The sequence below is a fragment of the Aquila chrysaetos genome, chromosome 1 (genome assembly GCF_900496995.4).
Source record: "Aquila chrysaetos chrysaetos chromosome 1, bAquChr1.4, whole genome shotgun sequence".
Taxonomy (NCBI): Eukaryota; Metazoa; Chordata; class Aves; order Accipitriformes; family Accipitridae; genus Aquila; species Aquila chrysaetos.
Window position 1 is genome coordinate 69,860,013 of NC_044004.1, and position 24,856 is coordinate 69,884,868.

At 43.2% G+C, this 24,856-nt stretch overlaps 2 protein-coding genes across 9 annotated transcripts in view; one reads left to right on the plus strand and one right to left on the minus strand.

Moving 5' to 3' along the window:
- Window positions 1–16,482, minus strand: part of GAB1 (GRB2 associated binding protein 1) — a 102,798-nt gene extending 86,316 nt beyond the window's left edge. For 7 of the 8 annotated variants that reach the window (XM_030016617.2, XM_030016581.2, XM_030016600.2 and 4 more), the window contains exon 1: window positions 15,808–16,482. In XM_030016617.2, the coding sequence (XP_029872477.1) occupies window positions 15,808–15,879 (72 nt within the window). In that variant the 5' untranslated portion in view covers window positions 15,880–16,482. Of the gene's footprint in view, window positions 1–14,820; window positions 15,160–15,807 lie in introns of those variants that run through there. The other variant, XM_030016658.2, reaches the window with a different exon arrangement.
- On the plus strand, window positions 15,878–23,532 carry LOC115347512 (formin-like protein 20). The gene is made up of 3 exons (XM_041125999.1): window positions 15,878–16,037; window positions 16,418–17,048; window positions 20,235–23,532. Exons 1-3 carry the CDS (start codon window positions 15,878–15,880, stop codon window positions 20,323–20,325), a joined length of 882 nt encoding a protein of 293 aa, XP_040981933.1. The 3' UTR covers window positions 20,326–23,532.
- Window positions 23,533–24,856: the final 1,324 nt, after the last annotated feature.

Sequence of the window (24,856 nt, forward strand, 5' to 3'; positions counted from 1 at the left end):
ACCAGCTATAGTTGGTTCTGTCTGGAAAAAGTCTACACGCCCACCCAATGGCAAAAGTGGGCCATGTCATCTACGTGTTCCTGGAATAGGCAACTCTAGCAGTCAAGAGACTTAATCATTAGGTAAATGTGGGTATATTTTAAAGGAATAGAGAACGTGAACTGCAAAGGCAACTTCCAAGAAAACAGAAGATATACTTCATTTGGTAGCAAAACATTAACGATAGCAGTACACAGAAGACAAGTCAGAGAAGAGGCAGCACTTCACAGCAGAAAGACTGAAGCATGTGCCATTGATGTAAAGCTTACATAAAATGAGCATGGGAAGTCATCCACGGACAGGTCAATGGCAAGAAAGAGCAAAGATGAAGAGATACAAGCTAACACAGAAGCTGCAGATCCCCAATGGAAAGTGAGACCAAAAGGAAAAGGGGGGGGGGGAGGGGGGGGGGGAGAAAAAAGACTACTACTTTTTAGTAGAGACACGAATCCAGTTGCCACAGTAGCAGGGTATAGTGTAATAAGGCTAAATACAAGAGCTCAAGCAAGGAGTTATTGATTGTTTCTAAAGTGAATAAAGATGAAAGGGGAAAAAAAATATAAAGAATGAATGAACTATTGACACAAGAATCAGCTTGGAAAAGGTCACTGGTAGGCCTCTGCAGACATCTGTAAAAGTCACAAGGAAAGACTGAACCAGGCAGAAGCCAAGGCTTCCCAAACATGGAGATGTACCAGTAGATAGTTTTCTGGGAAGGCTCTTGGCTCTGAATTTTGCTCCCGCCTCCCCCTTACAGATGACCTTCTGGGCATACTGCAAGGCTTATTTAATTACCCAGGTTTTTGCCTGAAGGATACAGGGATGGCTGTGAAGATTTTCCTACTAGGAAGGCAAAGAGGTATCTTTTGTTGGCACATCACTAATTTCTAAGCTGGTTAAATTGTTTTAATTACTATATATACGCCAAGACATCATGGTAAAAGCTGAAAAATATACATTGTGCTTTATTGTATTTAGAATATATACTTATTTGGACATTGACGTAAGTTTTACCACACTCAGTGGAAGTTCAACATGTTCTTTCAGCTCATTTCATTAACAATACTTAATTTTAAATCCAGAACTGTAACAAACTTAGAGGACTCTCTCATTCTGTCTTTTTATGTTAAGAGAATACATGACTAACAGAGCTAGCGTTCAAGCAATATGTCCTTGTTATCACATAGAATAATTACCCGAAACAAAGTTTCTGAATTATGCTATTGAAACCTTAAAGATTGGTTGTGCTCTGCCTAATCTTCACAATATGCCCCTGGGCAAGCCTGTGAAATTATCCTTGTAAATCAAAAGCTACAATCCTGCAATCACATCTGCATCTGGGGACCTTTTTCCACAGATGAATAAGAAGTTGTTTGAATGCTACTGGGGAATAACTGCAGTTTAGAGGAACTACATTTAATGGCCTCAATGAACTTTCCTCCAATCAGTCTCTTTTTACCTATGTAGCCGGTAGTTTAAGGATCTGTTAAAAAAAAAATAAAAAAATTAATCAGTGTGGGACGCTGCACTTCTTCATGAAAAGCCAAGATTAACACATTGAGTCAACAACTTCTATTTTGAAATAGTTTAATTCTCTAAGGAGATGACGGCTTTCCCCAAATGATGCAGACGTGTCTGCTGTTGTCTGGGCCAATTCAGAGGCTTGTTATTCACTACTCGGTTGATTTCAAAATCAGACTACCCCTTCAGAAAGTTGCAGAGACTATGACATCACATTTATGATAATTTATTGCACAATTACAGTGGCTACATCCCTGGATTTTATTTCGTGGGAAAGCATGTTTCTACTACAGTCTCAACCATTTTCTTGGCTTACGCCTGCTTGCAGAGTTACAAGTTTTGGTATAAAGCTTAGCGTGATTTTTTTCATAACACTATAAAGGTGTTTTATAGCAACTTAAGGCTGTGCAGTTCAATTGCCTAGAGAAATATTTGCACTTTAAATTGAGACTTACTGGAATTTCACAAGTAACTCATAGAAGCAGTGCTCAACCCTTTGCTAAAAATCATCCAACCCTCCGCTGACTTTAATACTACTTATGTCTTCTTAAAGAAACAAAAAGCCCAACATCCTTTGAGGAGGCAAGATTGTCATTGCCTTAGATGAATGACAATAATGCAACCACTGAAATTCAATGCAGGAGTACAATTTAATAACCTCAAGTTCAAATGAAAATATTTGCACACCAATATGGCATTTATTGACTAGAACTGATAAAATAGTACTGTGGAACATTACAAGACAACTTAAAGTAATGCAAATGATTGAAAAATTGGGTTTCATTACACTTTGGCCAGTGTTATCTTCATTCCAACCAGAAATACTTTCTATTACAAGCTTAAATTAAAAGGCAATAGTAGACAGGTCCTGTAATACTATAATTACAGGACCCAACCCTTACATTTTTGCTTCTGATTCAGCAAAACTTTCACCATACAGTGTACAAAGGACACAAAAGTATTTTCTACGTTATTTAACATGGTACTTATTTGAATATGTACTATTTAGTTTCAAGAATGTCAAAATGTATGCAACAAACAGATAAAATAAAAATATCTTCATATAGTTGTTTCCACATTCAGTTCCCACATGGTATAGTGTTATTAAGAAACAGGTCACCATAATTTTATACTAGAATATATTATAAACAGGATACTGTCTTCTATCACACTTCTTTCTTCCCAATTCCCTAGCATTGTTCATTATCCAAACTGCACTGCCAATAAAATGACTTTCATACTCCAAATACAGAAAAAACTCATTTCAGCCCCAACCATAGGAATCAGAAACTCCTCCCACTGTGGTGGAAAGAAATGTAAATTCTTTCATTACACACAAGCAAATACCATAAGTAGGCAATTACAACAGAAAGGTTATCCAACCCATTCACAAATTCTAAGATGAGCTACCAGGTCCAAAAATCTCTCAAACTTATCTTTCTGAGGAACTCCATCCTTTCCTTTAATGACCAGATAAGAACAAATGGCACAAGGGAAAACCCCATGCCCCTGTGCATACGCAACCTCAGCCAGGAGAAACTGGAACACGAGGCATTCCTATGGCATGTAACAGCAGAGTTCTTTGACTTCAAGTGTCTTTTCTGAAACTGGTATTAAGCTAGGCTAGAGTAATATTCTGTTGCTTTGTTTTTTTGGCACAACCTACCAAATTTTTTTTTTTTTTTTTTTTAAATCATCTGCATGGAGAATATGCTTCCCATGCTATACGCAACACAGTCAAAAATCAAGGTAAATTGTAACTGTTGAAGAGAAGGTGCGCTCGCTCGCTCTCTTTTACAAGAGAGCACAATTAACAAGTCAGTTTAACATTCAGGGTGTTCTTACCTTATCTAGTCTGTCCTAAATATATTTGACTTATTCTCACCTTCTTCCTGTCTTAGTAGGAAGAAACAGAGAGGGAAGTGAGGATGCACAGATGGATGGGAAAGTACAAATACAAACTTGCCAAAACAAAGACTGGATCTTTCCTCTGCTGTCTCCATTTACCAAGTCCATTTAACAGTTCCACATGTAGTTGCGGTATAGGAGCTGTAGTGTTCAGCACACCATGAGGCTTGTCTATCATGATTCAAGATGAGTTTTCCCCATAAAGGACAGAAACCGGCGAAGAGAGAATGCGAGTGCATTGGGAGAGGTGGGGAGTCCCCATGGATGTTAGCTGTGTCTTCTATGCATCACTCTGAAGTCAGTCGATTAAAAATAAAATGAAGGCTAAATTAAAAAATTAAATAAAAAATAAAGATTAAAATATAAAATAAAAGTAGTAATAGGAAAAGTGAGCATGACACACTCATATTTTGCAGCTTTTACAAATATGGCCTAAGAGGTCCAGCAGGCTGATGGAGGCAGACCACGTGACCCAAAGTATTTTGTGTTATCTTCTTGCTTTGCAGTGAAAGAATCCAAGAAATGAGCAAAGCCCTAATGTTAGACCAGACAGTGTTTATCACAAGTGACTGGTTAAATGGCAGACACCATGTATCTCAGCACTGTACACAGATGCAAGGTACGAGAGAGAGGAGAGAAGAGGCAACACCACCAGCAGGAATACTTGAGGCAACCTAGTTGCTACTGTTATTAACTTCAGAAGCTCATAACCCACTGTTTATATTCTGTTTTTATCATCCGCTACCATCCACCTGCTTGTCCTGATCAGCCAAGCAGCCACATCAGTTTAGAAGATTGGAAAGACAAGGAAATCAGTTGGCCACAGAAGCGTGCAGTAAGCAGCTTATCCAACCTGTATGCAAGTGAATTAGCTTCCCAAGTGCATTGCCAGAGGGACCCCCCCCCACCTTCATAAATACAATTTCAACATTTGGAAAGGTGCCAGGAGTAAAATGTTTGTTTACTGCAGGCAGGAAGAGCTACCTGTGATTCAGACATTAGGAAGTGACAGGAAGGACTAAATTATGCAATTTAAAAGTAGGAAAATAAACACAAAATAGTTGCAATGAGAGGAAGGAGGAGGAGGAAAGGACATGAGACACAGAAGTTTTGGATCTTCTCTCTCACTTGTGCAGGGCTGAAGCGATCATTGCAGCAGGAGGCCCCTGTAGGATTTCTTCACCTTTTAACCCTCATCCTAGAGCCCCTAGCCAGGGACTTTCCTCCTTAGCACTGAGTAAGAAACATCTGTCCAGCTCAGTCTCCCAGTTGGAGAGATCAGTCTTCCTTATTCCCTATTTTGTTTAAGCAGGCAGGGATTTCAGAGAGGAGCAGTCCATATGCCCTCCCTTTAAACAACAGCTACCAGAAGCAAAGGATCGAAAGGCAGAAAGAAAGAAGGTTAATTTTCCAGCCAGCTATGGCAGGTAGGAACATACTTCAGCTCTGTCAGATGCTGGTTGCAGAGACTGATAGAAAACCTCTTCCCGTAAGCAGAAAGCAGGAGAAGCACCCCGATGGGAATAGCGCTGCCTTCCCAGTAATTGTTGGAAGCAATCGAGCATCTCAGCAGTGTTGCTTACGACTTTGCACCTCCCCTCCACAGTTTGTTAGACTGACTCTCAGCACTACCTATCTAGCAAAAGTTTTAAGTTTGTTAAATTGCAGTAACAGTCTGCATAATTAATGTGCCCATTCCAAGGCTGAAACAGCAAACAAGAAGACTGGAGTCACAGTCAGTTATGGCTGCACTGTAAGAACGCCGCCAAAGAACACTATCAAATTTATGTAATGATGATGGTGCCTCCCTTATATAATCAGTAAAGATCTTCCTGCCACTCTCTTTATAAATCAGACAATAAATTCCTGCCCTCTATTCCCCCTCTCTTTTTTTTTTTTTTTTTCTTTTTCCTGGAGCTGCAGAGATTCACAGATAAACAGAGCCACCAGGTCAAAGAAAAATGCAAAGGAGTGTGAATTAACTTAGCACTGAAGTACACACCATAGCAGAAAACTCTGTAGTTACTTGTCCTGGGACAAAATTACCCTGGGATGAAACCAGGGTGAAGTTTCCCAATTTACATTGATGAGTCATTTGAATTCTAGTCTTCACTTTACATCTTCCCCCTGTCCCTTTTCTCCCTTCCCCTCCCCAAAGCTCCAGAAAGGAAAAAACAAGTTTTATCTTAGTACTGACTGACTCCTGAGTGCATGTAAATGTGTTAAGTCTGCTGACAAACCTTCAGTAGTGAAGAGTAACTTGAGTTATTTTCACAGTGCTGACAAGCTTATGCAATTTAACTTCATTTATGCACACAGACAACTGTATTAGATAGGTCATAACTAAGAGCATGACATGACCTCAGCTTTGAGCTTTAAGGGCGTTATTTCACACTGAGTAACAAGTCATTAGACTGTGAAATTTATCCACACAGCATGATGCAAATAATTTCAGCAATAATTGTGTAGAAACAGTAAATAGGAATGCATTAGAACATGCAAGATTCAGGAAGATACACTTATTGTTATACCTTATACCTACTCTTGCACTTCTTAAAGTTATCTCCCTTAGCAACAGGAAAGTATTTTGTAAACAAAAAGTTTATCTAATGCCACCATGAGAACATCACCCAGTATAACATGCAATTGAAAGAAAGAAACATTCCTTTAATGAAAAGCACCACAAGATATCATGGAATTATGTAACAAGTGATATATTCAAAAGGGCTTTTGTCAGTTTGTGGCTTAAAGCTCAAATAAAGAGTTCATATAGATAACTCAGATAACTTCATAAAGTTCATACAGATCACTACTTTCTAGGAAAGTAGAATTGCCAGATGGGATCACGCCCGTAGCTTACCTCTGACACTTCCAGCATGTCAGCAGAACTAAGAAGAGACTGGATCGCATAGATGAACCAAAGGAACTGGTTACAACACAACATTTTAGAAGTCTCCTCCTATCACACCACAGACCTCCAAGCACTCACACTTACAGCTGGGGGATTCTCTCCAAGCCCCCTAGAATCTCCTGCATTCCCGACATGGACACCATGCGGCAGAGCACTCCACTGCCTCATCTGTCCTGGGAAATGCCAGCCTCTTCTGTTTCAAACTGTACTCCATACACTACCCCCCCGCCTCGTTGTTTTTTTTTTTTTTTTTACTTGAACTATACAAGGACAAATTGTCAATTCACCTCAAGTCCATGCATTACCTTGACATCCTCTCTCTTAGTTGTTTCTTGATAAAAAGAACACAATACCAATCCTTACAATAACCACTAGGAGCATCAGATAAATTATCCCCACCATCTCTTTCCTAATATGCTCCTTACTTCTCAGTGTTTGCTGGGAAGGGGCAGACTTGCTGTCAGTATTTTACTGTATTTTTAAGGATCACAAATATTTCTATTCTTTTTTTAAAAATCATAACCGTTTGCTAGATTCTGTATGTGGACTTTGGAGTTCATCAGGATTAATGATTGCTCACATGCTCTACACAGACTGGCTTCAAAAAGCAGTCCTTCCAAAGTACCAATCCTCCCGTGCACCACCCCAAAACCAGGCGCAGCTTCTCTACTACATCTGATCCTGCTTAAGAATCTATATGGAAACACAAACATCAGAAAACTGTAAAAGAAACATGCATTAAGCGTGAATGGGAACATTTGTCTAGCACATTACGTGACTCTGTGCAGTTATTCTTCATACAAAGGGAAAATGACAAACTGACACATTTTCAGAATTGCTTCTTTTTTATAAGCAGGTATCATTCCACTTTGAAACTTAAAATCCATTTTTCATCTGCTATCGTGTCTGTATTTACCCTTTTAATAACTCTCCCAAATGGACTGTAATTCTTGTGTGCTGATTGCATCAAAGGTCTATTTGAAGGCAGGGGTATTAACTGTGTTTGGATAGCTTCCTGTATTCTTATTCCGTACCCCAAATCTAATCCTGTGAACTCCTACTGTCAGCAATAAACACCTACAGAAGGTTTATTTTGTTTTTAAATCCCAAGCCCCAGACAACATAGAAAAATAAACCGAAGTCCCTCTGTTTTTGTGTTGTTTTTCTTTTTTTCCTTTTCTTTTGAGGCAGAAATACTGAAGAGCCTGGCGGTAGCTGTAACCCCAGAGAGAGGAACGTGCTGGCCTGCACCACTGAAACCCATCGCATTCCTCCTGGGGTGGAGACAGGCTTACCCCGGAGGAAGGCAGGCAGCAAATCTGCCATCACCCTGCCCCAAGGCTGGCTGTGCTGGAAAGTGGGTGGGGAAGCAGATTTAGTTTGTGACAGCCACTATCTCCACTGCCACGAAGGGTTTATCTGGCATTGTTTTCACTTCTAAACCAGCAGGACAACCCACACGTGACCAGCTAGCTGGCTGGAAAACTCTCGTGCGGGAATCAGGCAAAGAGAGAAGGTTGCTTTTCTCCTGCTAGGCAAGGTCATCCCAATACCTTGCCGCCATCCCCAGCCACCAGGTACAGCCACAGGCCTCACCTACCTGCACACAGCCCCGCATCAGGATTCCTGACCTGAGCTAGCCAGCGTGTGGCAGAAGACAAAAATTACCTCCTTTTTAAAAGCAGAGAAGGCAAAGCTTTCTTCTGGCTTCCTAGAAATTCTCAGAGAAAAGAACAAGCACAGCTCCTGAAAAAGCATCATTTTTTTAAATCGCTCCGCCAGTAAATTGCTGTATGAAATAAGGACAAGCAGAACTTTTTCATTTCATTCAGTTCTTTATGCGGGGCCTCAACTCAGCTGTCCAGAAGTGACAAGCTGGTATACTAACTTGGCACAGTCTCCTAGCAGGAGTATCACCTCTTTTACATGGTATGTTTTTACACAGAATTATTTGTATTATTATGTATAATAATACACAAGCCATATGGACATAACCGCCTGACTTTTTTTAATTACATGTTGTTATACCACCAGTTCCAAGAGACACCAATATCATGCTGTCATTTACCCCAAATAAATGCCATTTACCTGGAGGGAAAAAAAAAAAAAAAAAAGAAAAAAGAAGAAAAATGTGTCACCATAACCTGAGGGAGTTTAATCCTAAAGTTGTAATTCTGGTGCATAAAATGCAATGAAAAACATTCCTTGTCCCCAATTAAAAAAAAAAAAAAGGATGGTTAGAGATTTCAACAGTTAATTCAGTCTCTTCCATCTCACAGAAAGTTACCTTATAAACATTTCCCTACTGGATACTGCTAAGGAGACAGTCAGATACTACATAACATAAGATTAATTCTTACAACTAAAAGCCTTGTGGCATGTTCCAAAGAGCCTCAAATGTTAATCATGAGAAACAAGACTTTTGTCAACAGCTGGAAGCAAGACCAAACACAAGCACAAAAAACTGACTACGTGACCTTTTATTGGAAGACAGTTTGTTTTTTTTTTAAAAAAAGCTCAAAAATACAACTAGCATATTGCACCAAGCAATATTTACAAAGCTAACACTATTTGTACAACTATGAACACTTTTCCTAAAGTAAACAAGCCAGAGAATTAATAAAAGAGGAACCGCAACAGCCTAATCAAGAATTGATAAAGGGTGAATTGAGAATAAACAATACTTTATTTTCGGTCTGGAGATGGCAGAATTCCCCTTTGCTCACACCTCCAAAAAAAGAAAGAAAAATGTAGTACTGCCTTAGAAATACTTGTTTGTACATATGAGGAGCTGAATTCACACTAGAGTCCCTAAAACAGCAGCAAATTACATTGGACTAATAATATTCACCTGTACACAACACACACCTGCCTTGACAAGATTATCCCTTTCTGTCTGATCTTTCTGCCTGCCTTGCTCAAGTAATTTGCATGACATAAGGTCTGTCCCTCCTAGTGAAATACTGCAATTAAATTGCAACAGTTGAAATTGCTTCTATTGGCAATAAAATGATTAGTCATTGAAGCACGTAAAATTTTAAGGTCATTTTGAAAAAGTCTCAAGAAGCCTGTCACTGCAACACTACAAAAGCAGTTGGGATGAAAAAAATGAGGCATATCTTTGTTTTACGTTTATTCTCTCTACATTGAAACAAAACTTGCCTCTCATCAGTTTTACTCCCCTTCTTAAGAAAATATTTCACCCTATATAGTTTGGTGACATTTACTTTTTGACTAGAAAAAAGTGACAGCAAGACTAAAGTATGAGACACCCAAGCCAGAGCAATCCACAAGACCCAAAATTACTCTCTCCCTTAAAATTACTACATTTTTAATCACTGATGTTCCTTTCACTTTTGCCAAGACTTTTGTCAAAACCATGAGCCGAATTTAATGGGAAATAAATGTGTTCTAAATGTCCCTAAGAGATTACACTTGATTCTAATCACGTGATTCAAAAGTCATGTCAAAAAGACAAAAGAAATCCATGCCTCAGAAGTGTCCAAACCATCATTCCAAGATTTTTAAAATTTAAAGAGAGAGAAAAGGATGCTGGAAACAGTTTTATGTCTGTCACTTTCTGAATAAGGGACTGTTGAATACCAGAAAAGATGAATGAAAATGCAAGGATTATCTCTCATCTGAAAGAGTGACCTGGTCAGCCAAAGGCCTCCAGAACTGATGCTCACTTTGACAGTCAAGGCCTATACTTTTTTTTTTTATTAGCTAAACTGTCCAATAAAAACATTCTTTTCCCAATATATCCAATTCATATTTCACACAGCTGCTTTCAGCTTACAAGTGACTTAAGAGGCATCCAAAACAAAGTCATCTGTGTGTAATTGGAAGGTAACTTCATGGTACTTCATTACTTCCTCTGGCTGGTATGTACGTTGCTTATACTGAATGTTCAATGCTGCAAGGCTTTGTGCATACATGGAAGAGCAGCCACTAGGCAGCATCAAGAAAGTGGGAGACATTCATTTGTTCTTCCACTTCCTCTCCCTGCTCCCTGTTAGTTCTTCACTGAATTGTAATCCCCTGCAATTAGCTGCAACAAATCTTATTAACACACCTACCAAAAGACAGAAGCATCGTAAAAGGGTATCTGTAAGCTGCTATACATCCAACTGAGAACATCACAAAAAGTCAGAATTTGACTACTTCCCTCATCTCTCAGCTATTACGGTCCCAAATTAAGGGTTACTATTTAACAGCTGTTAAAAAAAAAAGTTCACATCAACAAACACCTTCAGAATATCTGGCTTTTTTCATATGTCCAGTAGTTCACCTGCATTTCAAGAGGAACGGGGCAATTTCTGTTACTTGAGTCTCCGACTTTCCTATCTACACCAAGAAAAAAAAAGTGTTCCAAGCAGTTCAGGTACTTTCTGACCATCCAAGCTCAGAAACATTTAAATTAACAGTGTACATCAGTGTGGTATACTACATGAAAATTAGAATAACTAGCAGAAGATATTTTCTTACTTAGTACATGTATATTAGACTTCTGAATCTGTTTTACACACTGTCACCTGCTCTTACCCTCTGAAGCCATCCACTGGTAGTCAATTCAGAGCATACACCATAGGTCAAGCACTAACAGCGCTGTAGCGCTGGCAGCAAAGTCAACACCAGCTGCTAATGTCCTGTCAAAGATGATAAATACTTGTACCATGAGTTCCGTGCTCCTCAAGCAAGACTTACACCCAAACAGCAAGCTTAAGAGGTAGGTATACACCCAAAGTCATACCCGAGATTGTTTCAGCATCTTCAGTCAGCGCACAAAACCATGCAACTTCCTTCTATAATCAACAAAAACATCATGTTTAGTCACGCTTTTGAATTCATGGTTTAGGGTTTACTAACCCATGTTTAAAAATATCAAAAGTCAAAATACTGGTTCCTAAACACTGCATAGCAGAAGGGAAGGGAGAGACTTCCTTCCAGAAGGAAAGGTTTCTGCGCGAACACCAATTCCTGCAAGGTCTTCAGCAACTCCTGAAGGAGCACAAGCACAATCAAGTTCAGAATATTTAGATGTCACATAATGTTACTTGATTACACTCATCTGTCTTGAGTTAACTTGACCCAGCTCTACAGGGACAGCACTGAATGATGTCAAACAAGCTCATCTTGTTTGGTTTTTTTTCTGTAAACCAACTGGCTTCTTAAATTTGCTCACTATGCTGATGCAAGATCACAAAAAAAGCTTTAACACAAAGAGGTGTCTTCCAGAAAAAGGGCTTTTGTCAGGCACTGCAGCTTTTACCAGATTACAACTATTCTGCTGAATAAAACATTTCTTAACACCATTACATATCTTAGCACATTTAAGTATTACTCAAGACAGAAACAGCACCTACGTGATTAGTGCCAAAGAGCAACTGCCAAACAAAGCCACAGTAAAATATTCCACTTCTATTACTTTTGTACTTACACCATCTGAGCCTATAGTTCAAACATCGAATAACTAGCTTAATAGCCTGGCACTTTTTTAGTCACTGTCTACAACTGAGAACATTAGAATAAGTAAGAGGATGCTATATGTAGCCTTGTCTGAATTATATCAGTGCCCCTTATGTCCTGGGAAGATCAAGCCCATTTCTCATTTTTCAACTCTTTGTTTTTAAATAATTAAATGCACAATCAACAGGAATAGTCAAATAACCCAGGATTTTTAGTAATAATTACATCAAAATGAAGGTTTCCCAATTTACTTTCAAAATCATCTTATGAACTCTCGTAAGTACAGGGAAGCCTATGAGATACAGAAAAATCTGAACCAACTTACCCAAAAAAGTGTTTTCTCCTTTCGCAATATAGCTTATGAGAGATGCTTTTGATGAAGTTTTACCTTTTATCAAATAAAATTTACTCCACTCTAAGTGGGACATGTTAGAATACTGAGTCAGTAGACTTTCTACAGACCAGTTCCATAAACCAACCATCAATACTAAAATCCCGATTTAAAGCACATCCAGTTGTCATACTGAGCCCTAGCCACCCCGCAGACAAAAGCATAGCTGTTCTAGGAGAGAATTTAGAAGAGTTATTCTCATTCCCTCAAGCTTTTCTCCCTTGCTTTACCAAGGACAGCTGTGTTTAAATATCTGGTGGTTTCTTAGCATAATGGCAGTAAAAAATCCTCTATGCTGCTACCACAAAGAATCAGCTATTTTAACTGGCACGTGCACAGCAGAACTGCAACGTAGCAGAAAACCACGAAGCCAAGGTTTACTATCACTTTTTAGAAGGACAGATGGGGAGAAAGGGGCTTTCCAATTACATCTTTAAAAATAAGGGGACCAGAGCAGAAAAAGTACAGTAGGTTAAGGTGAGGGCATAAATGTTTGCAAAGTTGAAGGCAACAGAACAAGTGAGGAAAAAACAACACAGAGCGTAGCAGAAGCTGTGAAATTTAGCAGTCTTATATCCCTATGCACAAACAAGTTCTTTCACGTTACTCGTGCAACCACAGCATAGGCTGTAGAGACCCGTGCAGGATTTAGCCCCAGCTTCCTTCCCCTTCTCCTCTACTAAATTCACATCCTCATCTTGGACCCCCAGCTGACACCAAAAGTTGCTTCTATTTTCCCCAGAGATCTGCTGCTGGAAACAACCAGTTTATTCCAGCAAACAAACTGTTCTGAATACCAGCTCCAGGGAACCAACAACAGGTGCCAACAGTTATCAGAAAGTTACTTCCGTACCAAAAATGCATGAACAAGACATGAAAATAGGACTCCTTTTAAAGGGGGAAAAAGACATTCATGGCGTTAAGCCATATATTCAAGGAAATCTGATTTTTCCACCTGCAGGACAGGGTTGGTTGGGTTTTTTTTCTTTTTTTAGCCTCAAAAAGATTGTAAGCCAGCTTTAATACCATGTCCAACTGTTTCAAACTAAAAATTGAAGACCCTGTGAAACATATGTCTATGTACTAGCTTCAAAGTGCTCCTTTTCACCCTTCCTAAGAACCGAAACCATATTTAACTGCAATTTCAGACTTTTTATCTCCCTTCCCAGATGGTAACCTGGGTTTGCCCCAACACTTGCATGCAAAAACTAATAGAGCGTGAAGTTACAATTTTCCATATATATATGTGAAAAGTATGCGTTGCAGAAAGGCAGTTTCCTATAGAAATCACTTTCCCATCTTTTCATCTGGTGCAGCCTCTAGAAATATCACCAGTATAAAATACAGCTTTAAAAAACACAGCTCTTCTGTGCCTTCGCCTAAGCATAGAATTACAGAGAGCACAAGCCAACACTTCAATCAGTACACTCAGTTAAAGTTCATCGTCTTAAGTACATCGACTTTTTGTTTGCTTGAAGATGGCGATCATGATGTCAAGGTCACTTTTAGGTCTTTGAAGTGAGCGTGAACCTTTAGCCTACAACTGATCAGGCACTACAGACAAGCAGGAGGAATTTTACTTTAAGCCCCCCTTTAAAGGGTACCTTTCTTTTATACAAGCAGAAAACAGTCTAAAACAACGTGCAAGATTTAAACTTACGACCTTACGGCCTACAGTGCATGCAGATGCTAAACCGACTCATGCTCACAGAAGCTTGCTGCACTATCACTCCGATACACTGCCTCCTCAAAAAGCAGATGCCCCTTTCAAGTCAAAAATTAGGGAATTACTTCTTTAGGACAGGGAACCACTTGACCAACGCTGCAGTCAGGGTTTTCCCCTCAAAGGTTCTGATGTTATTCCAGTATGGAAGTGGAGCTATAAATACACTGAAAGGGCAGCTACGTGGAAAAAAGCTAGCATATTTAGGGACTGATTTATGTTATCGATTTAGGAGAGCAAACTCTTGCTTACAACTCTGTCCATTAACAGACAGCGTGACTGTACACGATTTAGAGTTTGAGTGGGAAATTTATTCAAACTTTAAAAACATTAATACCGCTCTTAATTCTTACACATTGGTAAAGCGGCATCCTGTGAATATACACATAGAGGATTGGCCAAAAATACAGCCCATGTCCAATTTGGCAGGGAAGCACAGCTCTGCCATGACCCATCAGGACGTTCTCTTTGCAAGTCTGATCCCGGGTCCTTCAGACAAACAGAATTTTTGCCATTGGGAACCAGAGAATGGGCTATCCCAAAGATTATTTTCTTAATTTAAAAAGAGTCTCATTTCACCATTTTCCTGGCATTTAAAAAATTGTCCATAACACCAACAGCTCGAGAAGTGGTTGTTAATCGCTAACAGATGAAAATAACGTGGTCACATTAAGACCCACATTCACAGATTCTCAAACCAATCTGAAGGTTTAGCTGCTTCAAAAAAAAAAAAACAAAAAACCACCAAACAAAACCACCCCACTGGTGGGGTAACTGCAAAGGCCATTTCTACTTAAATACCACCTAACTGGCTAAATGACGATTAAAAAAAAAAAAAAAAGGCCCAACATTTTGTACCAATTACACAGATGCCGTGAAGCGACCCGGGTGCCAATGGGAAAGGGCTCAGCCGAGATGACTCCTGGCATCACCCATTCCTCCTACGTGACTTGACAGCGTCTCGGCCAGCACCGAGGAGCCCCAGCGCCCAGCAGAGCAGAGCACGGCTGCTGCCCTGTCACGAAATCTGCCCTCTCAGCAAACGCGCTCCATTTTCCTGCGAACTCGGTGTCAGCTCCGCTACTGCCTCTGCTAACGTTATTTACTTCTGAGCAACAGCGGGCTGAACTTTTAAGTAAGAAAAAGGCACTTTTCTTGCAACTCCCTCCTCCACACACACACACCCCCCCCCCCGCTTCTCCCCGATGCGGAGGGCTCCAGTCCCAAGGGCAAAGCCCCCCCCGGCCCCTGCGGGGAGGGCTCCCGGGGCATCCCCGGCTCCCGCCGTCTCCGGGCCAACAGCTCCGGCTGCTCTCCCGCCAGGAGAGACTTTCGGCCGGCCACGCCGAGCCGAGTTACGGGGCACCCGCCGCCCTCCCCTTCCATCAGGCACCAGCACGGCAAGTGTTTACGTTTAAAAATACATATATACCGAGCCCGGATCCAAAGGGAAGACGGAAAAACTCCGCCCCCCTCCTTCTCCCGACTCCCTCGGAAAGGCGATAAAAGCAGGGCAGAAGCATCTGACCGCTCGGCGCCCCCCCCCTCCTTTTTTTTTTTGGGGGGGGGGGGGGGGGAGCGGACAAAAAAAAAGGGGGGGGGGGGATTTAAAAAAAAAAAAAAAAAAGTGGGTCGGGAAGCCCCGCGGGACGTACCGGGCAGCAGTCCCGGCCGAAACGGGGAGGCGGCCGGGAGGGCGGCTCGTCCGCGCCGCCGGGCCCGGCCGGGAGGGACCGCGCGGGGAGGCCGGGCCGGGCCGGAGCGGGAGGCGAGCGGCGAGCCCCGGCGGGGGAGAAGGGGGAAAGGGAGGGGGAGCGCGGAGCGCGAATGGGAGAGGGCACTCACGTAGCGTTTCAACTTCTTCTCCGGTGGGGACTTTCGGAGCCAGCCCGAGCAGACCACCTCCCCGCCGCTCATGGCTGGGCCGCCTGCCCGCCGGGGCAGTCCTTCTCCTCCTCCGGCAGCAGCGGCGCCCGGGCCGGGCCGAGGGAGCCCCGAGACGCGGCGGCAGCACCGCGCCCGCTCCGGCCTCCCGGGGCTGCGGGGCGAGGGAAGGGGAGGGACGGGGGGGAGCGGTGTGTCTGTGTCTGTCTCTCACGCACAACAACCAGCCGGAGCGGAGCGGCGAGCGGGGCTGAGGCGGGAGGTTCCCCCCTTCCTCCTCCTCCTCCTCGCCGCCGCCGAGTCACACGAACATCGGGAGAGACGACAGGGGCGGCCGCCGCCCCGCCGCAACTTCGGCTCCGGCGTCCCAGGGCAGGATCCAGCCGCCGCCCCGCGTCGCTGGCACCGCCCCCCCCCGCGCCGCCGGGACCCTCCCGCCGGGGAAGGGCCGCGGGGGGCTTCTCTCCCCTCCCCTCGCCTCGCCCCGCCGCCGGGCCGAGCTCAGCGCCGGCCGCCGCGGACTCCCCGAGCTCCCTCCTTCTTCCCCTTCCTCCTCCCCCTGCGCCGGGAGGAGGGGATCGGCCAGCGCTCCTGCCTCCTTCGCCTTCACCTCCGGCGGGGGGAGCGGCTGGGTCTAGCCCCGGGGCTGGGGCCGGGGCCGGGGCCGGGTCCTCTCCCTCCCGGCGAGCGTGGGAGGGGTTTACCCTGGTATTCACGGCGTCGTGTTCCCTCCACACCCCCCCCCCGCCCCCCGTAGCCCACTTTTCTCCACAGCGCCGGGCCGCCGCGGCCAAGCCGAGGGACGACGGCGGCGGCACCTCCCCGCCCCGCCCGCCCCCGCCCCCGGCGCCGCCCCGAGCGGAGGAGCCACGGCACGGCGGCGGCTCCCCCCGAAACTCCGCCGGAGCCTTTTCAAACAACAAGGGCCGGGAAGGGAGAGGGGAGGGGAGGGGACGGCGGCCTCCCAGAGGGATCCTGGGAGCTGTAGGCGGCGGGGACTGCGGCGGCGCGGCCGGCGGGGACGACGCGGGGAGGGGACGGGCCCGCCGTTTGCCCGGCGGAAGAGAAAAAGGGCGTGAGGGACGGACCCCGACCCGCCGCTCCGAACCCCCCCGGCCGCTGGGGCGGGGAGGGCGAGTGGGTCGGTTTCTCTTCGGTTCCGATGAACGGGGCTGCGAAGCGGGTGGCGATTTGAGTAACAGGTATCAAAAAAATCGCGGCTGAAAGGGTGATTCTTTGAAACCCACCGCAAAATCGTTCCTTAGAGATGGGGGGGGGGGGAACACCAAAAATCACTATAAAAACTGCGTTGCAAACAACTCGGCAAAAGTAAACTCCTCTTAGCGAGTCTGAAACTGCCTTAGCAAAAAAAAAAAAAAAAAAAAAAAAAAAAAAACCAACAAAAAAACGTTAAAAAAGTTGGGGTGTGAGCGCAGAAGGGCGAAACGCCAGCTGCCGTCCTGCCCGGGGAAGAGAAGTAGCTCTTCCCTGGTAAGAAGCTACAATGGGGGGGCCGGGCCTGTGACAGCCGGGATGGATTCATTAGGGTGGAAGCGTCGGAAGGATTTTAAATCTCCCCTGAAACGAGCAGTGCCCACCCGCTGCAGACTCCCCCCCTCCGACCCCCTCCGCTCCACAGCACCGTTCCCTACGGAAAAGCCACTGAAAAAAAAGAACACAACCCACATTAAAAAATAATAACGAAGTTTCGCCTGCTCGTGCCTGCTTATTGATCTGCGGCGTTTGTGATACTATTATTAAGTGGCGTGTCGGTGGGCTGCGAGGCTAGCCCTAGCTGCGCTTCCCTGGAAAAGAGCCGCAGCCCCCCGAGCCGGGGCGGTAGCGGGGCTGCCCCCGAGCGGGCCCCGCCGACGGCGGCGGAACCTCCCGGGAGCGAGGCGGGCGCCGCCTCCGCTCCTGCTGCCGGGAGGCGGTGGGGATCGCCCTCAGCCGGCACACCGCCGCTGGCACCCGGGGATGTACGCAGCGCCGGTGCCTTTTCTCACCCCACTCCCCCTTTCCCTCCTGGCTGAGGGCCGGGCGGTGAGCCCGTCGGGGTAGGGCTTTCTGGTGTGTCTGCGCACAGATTAAATACCCCCAAAGTAAACAAAAATGAAGGGGAGTGATATGCAGGGCAATCCTAAACACTATTCAATTAAAAGGGAAAGACTAAACTCATTCAACATCTCCGCTGTTGGTGCTCGGTCTCTTCCACTTTGCCAGAAAAGATCTTCAAATAAATACGTACATATATATATATATTTTTTTTTTTTTTTTTTCACAGATTACTTAACTGCAGGCTTCTGGCATGGGACTGGTGTGGTGGTGGTTAGTACCGGTGCTCTTCCACTGCAGAGAAATAGTCCCCCTAGTGTGCCGTTGTTGAAGGGAGCAGTGCGATGCTGCGATTCCTCAAGGTATATTGCATTAAAAAAGTTACAAAGCAGCGGTCATAGCGTTCCAACAGGGGCATTTGCAGAAATAACAGGAAAAATAAAGGTGAAAGCCTAGAGGCATTAAAATCAGTGCATCAATTTCACCATAAATTTTTCACAATAATTATGACAAGTAAAGCACTATTAAGCACTAAAAGAAAGATCATCAAAGAAGATAGTCTGCCAAAACCATTTGAAACCAGAAAACCAGTGAATGTTGGCCTTTATCAATATTAAAAGTGTGCAAATCCTAGCATCCAAACCATCCTCACGTACATTTCTGCACATCACCATTTCAGCTGCCTCCGTGGGGCTATTGGAAGGAGTAAAAAAGTGATTTCATGCGTGCAATGAAGCACACATGAACTTGAACATGTAAGCGTGAACTTGAACATGAAATTGTACTGCTGGGTTTAGATTTCAAGCTGGGTTTCAGTATAGCTCTTTTGTTTAAACCACTAATGCTGCTGTTTAAGAATCTCAGCATCTGAGATTATCCAAGTGTCAGATAAGACCATAAAATTTTCTAGTTTCCTTTAGAAACCTGGAGGCAATTTAGTATTGTCAGCGCAAGAACATGTAGAATCAGTGTGAACTTACTAAAAATGCCATTGGCATTAGGGTGTTGTAGCATGATCCAATGGTTCATTTAAATTCCACTAATTAACCTGTGTCTTGAGGGCTAATCAAAGAAAGCCAGAGCCTTTTGCCTTAAGCAGACTCTACGGAGGCACCAACCAACCAAGTTATCTGGTCCAAAGACACAAAATTGTCCCTGAAGTCAAATTTCAAAACATTACATTTGTATTTTAAAACACGCTGAAACCAGTGTTAGCCCGGAGTCCAGCATTAGTTTTCATATATTTGTCATACATTAGTTTGTCAATCCATTTTCTTGAAAACAGCTATCCAGAGACAAATTTGGGGGGGGGGGGCGGGGGGGGGCTCATCCCTGCCATCTAACGATAAATCGTAGGTTAGGGAAAAGGAGTTAATGTCAAGAATAGTGATAAATAACAAGTAATAAAAACTGCCTTTTAGACCGTACCTTGTTGTTGAGCCTAATCACAAGTGCCAACACAGGACATAAAAATGATTCGTTGGATTGTTGAATTGAAGAAAATATAACACCACAAAGAAAGATCTCCAAATGACTAGTTAAGATATCTGATGGACTGCTCCCTGTCTAGTCATGGCGGTGGATTTCCTTTTCTGCTCTCAACATTTGAGTCTCCCATTCACAGTTCCACCGGCGCTTTCACTAATCGTCTCGAGAGAGGGCTGCGCGTAGCCGTACCTCTCTTCCCAAGTAAGTGAACAGCTAGCAAAACCAAGACTATTAATACCGTGGATGTCTGTGCATAACCAGCAATACTCTGCAGTTCATAATTTAGATACCCTGTATTAGGGTAAACCAAAGCAATTAAGAACACTAATGAAATGCATAAACAGCACAATATTTAGGCCTGACTCTTTAACATCTGCATATTTACAGCTGTAAAACTGTCTATGAGAGAGGTTAGTGGGCACAACTGAAATAATTAGGCCAGCCAGTTTCTCCAGATAGTAAAATCCTTACACTCAGCTAAATAAGGCTAGGGAATAATTTCCCGAAATTAGGATAAAAGTCACAAAGACCTCCGTCAAGAATGAATGTTTCAGCTAGTTTGCCTGCTACAGTTTTGTTCTGAAAGTTTAAACAACATTAAGTGTTCTCCATTTCAAAATTCTCCTGCAATATGGCTTGTGCTTGGAAGTACCGACTACCCCCCGGGGTAGCCACTGTTTGCGGGACTGCTGTAACCCTACGTCAGGACACGACCACCCTCTCCCCTCGCTTTGTCCCCGCAGGTTATTTCTGTACAAGAATGCTGTTACTCAGGAAGCCCAGAGGATAAAGGTTCTTTGAGCTCAATTAATTGCACTACGGAGGTCTTTTGTGTTTCTGTACAGGGCCAATCCTGGAGGAAAAAGGATTTTCTTTGCCTTGCCAGTGTATCAGCGATGGCCTAAAAAGCTGCAGAGCTCTCATTGTGCCCACTAGGATCAATCTCGCACTTTTGCTTTGCAAACAGCCAGTGTTCGTGAGGAATTGCCACCTTATTTTTCAAACAAGGTTCCCTTGCTTTAGATCCTCTTTTTTTTTTTTTTTTTTTTTTTACTAGCAGCGAGAAATCAACGGCCCTCAGCCGTTTTGCAGCTGGTTGGGTTACTGAGGGCTTTTTTTCCCCATTTTTAAAAAGGAGCTTGCAATTGGCAGCTGCCGGCGGCCAAGAAGATGATGTGCCCAGCAGAGCAGCTAGAGAAGGGAGCTCAGAAGGGATCCATCCTCACTGCCTACAGCACCGAAACCACTTCAGACCCAGCTACCGCACTGTTGCACGTGTTGCCGTTTTAGGAATCCCACATAGCCATTGCTGTTCAAAACAGTACCCGTTTTGTGATCGCATACCGCAACCAACCAGGCAGTACACAAAACGCTGAATAAAATGCACTTCGCCCGGCAAGGTGACGCCATGCCCTGCTATGTGACGACTACAAGCACGATCCAGTGCTTGTGCCACCTTCCAGCTCGTTGCGCTGGAGTTTGGGCTCCTCCGGCAGTGGTTTCGTCTCAGTTACCACCTCCGCTTCCACGAGCATGTGCAAGACACCTTGGTTCCTCCATTGACTTTGTGTTCTTCTGCGAGTGTGTTCCAAAGTGTTTTAAATGGGTTCTCCAAAATTTTGGAGTAGACTATTTATGTATCTCGCCAGATAAAGGAGGTCATGTGGAAATCCATTTGCCTCCGGTTTGCCCGCCAAGCCGCCTTGACAAAGGAAACAGGAGCTGATAGAAGAGGAGATGTAATTCAAATGGGTTTGTTTTTAAAAATATAAATGACGCTAATTTCTCATGCAAATAGCTTAGAAATTCTGGACTCGTATAATAAGACAGCCCTCACTACAGCTCCCAACTTTTTATTATACTTATAGTTTGAAAACCTATGCATTCCCCTGTACTTTCACATTGCAGTCACAGTCAGCTGTGGCTCCTGATAGTGATCCCTAAACTCTTCTATGATGTCCTTTGCTTACATGTGAAAACAAACGTTGTACTTCATTATGACACAAGAGACTTAACACGCTAATAAAAAACCTAATAAAAATTAATTTAACAAAAAATTTTGCATGTCAAACTATATCCCAAACCATCTTTAAGTATTTACGCAACAATGAATCAGTGCAAAGAGACAGATTCTTTTAAGCCTGAAAAAGCTGCATTTAGACATTTGTTTTCATCTCAGATATTTCCCTTTTGATTTCAAAATTATTACCAGGTAAAGCTAATCTACAGAGTTATTTTGGTCAGCTCGTGGATGATGTTATCTACTGTTTCTTTCAGATTGTAGTTATTTAGATTATTTGGCAAAGAGATTGAGGAAAGTACTACAAACCAGGCATAATTAAATGAGATGACTGTATGTCCACACACTTTAGGGTTGTTTACTGGTTGTTAAGCTACCTCTTGCCTCTTTTCCATTATTCCTTTTAATATTGACGTAGGCAAATAAAGGCAAGGCTATACTGCAGAACTCGTGCAAAAAAGGACCAGTTTTCAGTTCTGCGTTGGTGTAATACATTGAGAGTTCCTTTGTGATTTTTGTAGAAAACTCTCTGTCCCACTTCTGGAGTGGAAATTCACTAGTAAATGTTTGTCCTCTGTTTTTTTGCCAGGGGATCAGTTGACTACCTTACTTAATGCAAGGGAATTTCCCTTTTCTTTCTAGACTAGGCAAGGAAGAAGGAGCAGGCTGGCTGGTTGGCCAGCCATGCAGAAACTTCCTCAGGTCTCTGCTGTTCAAAATTAATCAGCGAGATTTTCCCTCCATAGGGACAATACCTTTGCACCTATCCTCATGTACTGAAAATGTGTGGACTTTTTCTATCATAGGAAGCATTTTACAAGTTCAGCACAACGGAAACTTAACAGTTCAGACATGTTTGGTTTGGTCTTGTCATAGAAATAAGAATTACTGTAGAGATGACCATGTTTGCAGGAGAAAAACTAACGCGTGGTCATATAAGAGACCAAGACTCCAATGCTATGCATAGTCAAGAAAGCATCACCCAAGCTGTTTGGCTGAGCATGGTTTGTCCTTAAAAAACACAAGGTGGAAGATGTCTTGAACACCTCCCAAAAGATAATTTTATTGCAGTGTAGAATACCGGTGAGCAAGTAAAGGCTAAGAGGCAGCAAATATGAGGACATTGCAGGCTGGTGGTTTGTGTTACAGCATAAAAAAGCAAGCTCCAGTCAGAGAATATTTTGGTTAGAGAGCCTTTTCACACAATGATTTCAATAATTCAGCTTACAATGCAAGTATAATAATAAGTTATGTCAACTAGATATTCTGCTTTTTCTTACCTACCTTTGTTCTAATCTCCACGCTTAAGTCCTTGCAACTGGTATTTTGAAAACAAAGTAGGGAAATCAAAAGATTACCTAGAAGTATCTGAAGAAAGAAGGAAACATGTATGAATGCCAGGCAGGGTTAAGATGTGTTTAGCTGAAGCTCCTGTCTCCCCCTAACAGATTAATCCAAGAACTATGCTGCAGTGCTCCCAAATTTAAATTATTAAAATAATTTAAACCAAAAATTAAAGTCACCAGATGTCTTGGAATATTTTTGATACCCAGCGAACATACGGTCAAAACCAGGGAAATTAGGCAGTAAAAAAAAAAGATGGTTTTGAGGAGAGGTCCATCTAATGAACGCACAAAGGGCTCTGAACATTGTGAAAAAAGGACCTACCATCACAAGGCAGTGACGACAGCAAGAAGGTGCCTTTCTAACATGTTCTCGGACTAGAGGGTGACACATTAGGGCCCAAACTCACATTGTTTGGGACCTGGTACTTTGCAGCGAAATTAGCACCACTACAAATTATCTTCTCTGCAGACTCAGGATGCCTCCATCAGAAATACTAAGCCCTCATTCTAAGCAGTTGCTTTTCAGCCAGCCACATTTACTTATCTTTTATCTTACTGGAAGAATAAGAAATGCAAGCCTTTCACAACACTAATACTTTCTGCTGGAGTAAGGGCAGTTTCAGGGATAGTCCTGACACTTGCCGGCAGCCGCAGGCTGTGTAGGCAGTCCTATTACGTTAAGCCAACTAGCAGTGCAAGTCATCTGGGCTGGGATTCATCTCACTGTAGTCGCCTACAGTGCGGTGGTTTGCATATGCGCTACTCATCTACGCCTTCTTTATAGTTAGCGGCGAGATAGAGGCGACTAGGACATATTTAATCTCTTCCAAAGGCAGATGTCTAAATTGATTAGGCGAATTGTGTTCTTGAAGTGCTTGTTTATCTCCATTGACTATAAAAAAGAATCTAGACAACTAGCTCAGACATGTTGTGTCACAAGACAGCCATGCTTGTGACATCTCAAGTTAGGTAAGATGAAACCTTAGCATCTGAGTGAGAAAAGCAACCATATTCTCGGATGTGAAAGCCCATCCTGAATGGGGATTTTATTTATTTATTTATTTCAGTTGAGTGGTTTTGAGAATTTTGAAAATCCTCAGCCTATATCGATAGCAGGGATAGGAGGTCTAATGAATTTACAAATTGGATTAAAAGGTCTGAAAGCCAGAGTCAAATGCTTTGGCTTGAGACTTCCAGAGCCTGAACCTAAAGAGATTTAAATGTGTTTCTACCATTATTGTTATTTTATCAATCTCTACCATAATATCTAGGATCACTATAGCATTTAAAATCCCCAAAATACAAACCAGGAAGGTGTAATTCTTTTCTGCCTTTCCAAACAGGGGAACATGGATTTTTTTCTTTACAAGATTTTCATTGTTTTATTTTGTTTTATTTTAAGAGTTTTCATGCTGGACTCTGCCTCCATCAGAAGAATCTTTTTTGTAGATCTGAACTCTTTCAGGCTCAATCTGATCTTTTCTGGCAAGAACTATTATCTTGTCAGGAGTGCACTGTGGTGGAGCAAAGCAGACTGTCTCAGCTAAGCGAGTGGAACATACCATATTGCCTGAGCTTCAATTACATTTTCCAAACATTTCTGTACTCCTCAAACCGGAAAGAAAAAAATCAGGTCGGAGCTGGCAGGTTAGGGAACGTGTGGTCCCACTGGTAGGGGAAGAGAAACGCCTGGCCCCGAGGTCAGACAGTGTCCGAGACGATGTAAACACATGGAAGAGAAACAGGATGGCAGGAGGACAGCAGAGTCACAGCTGCTTTTTCGGGATGTCTCAGGCCAAGTCCAGAAAAAAGGGGAGGAAGGGACAATTACATGTAATTTTACAAGTGGCATCAATGATCAGGTTCACAATTTAGGGAGATTTTTCTTTTTCTCTTGCATTATTTCCAGTACTTCTGGAGGACAGTCAGAGTTGTCAGTAATACACAATGAGATGAATCTGAGGGAGAGTCAAGAGAAAAGTTCGAGACGGGTATGGACTCATTCTTGCCAACACTGCAAAATTCAGATGAAATCTGAAGAACTCAGTAAAAGTCACTAAGATAAAAACTCTTTCTTTTTTCTCCTTGCGACACAATGATG

Excerpts from the sequence above, each read along its gene's own strand:
- LOC115347512 (XM_041125999.1), top strand. The coding sequence starts at position 15,878 with ATGGCTGGGCCGCCTGCCCGCCGGGGCAGTCCTTCTCCTCCTCCGGCA. Across the intron at positions 16,038-16,417 it reads GGGAGGGACGGGGGGGAGCG|GAGGGGATCGGCCAGCGCTC; the intron begins GTGTGTCTGTGT and ends CTGCGCCGGGAG. Across the intron at positions 17,049-20,234 it reads GGTGGCGATTTGAGTAACAG|GGCCAATCCTGGAGGAAAAA; the intron begins GTATCAAAAAAA and ends GTTTCTGTACAG.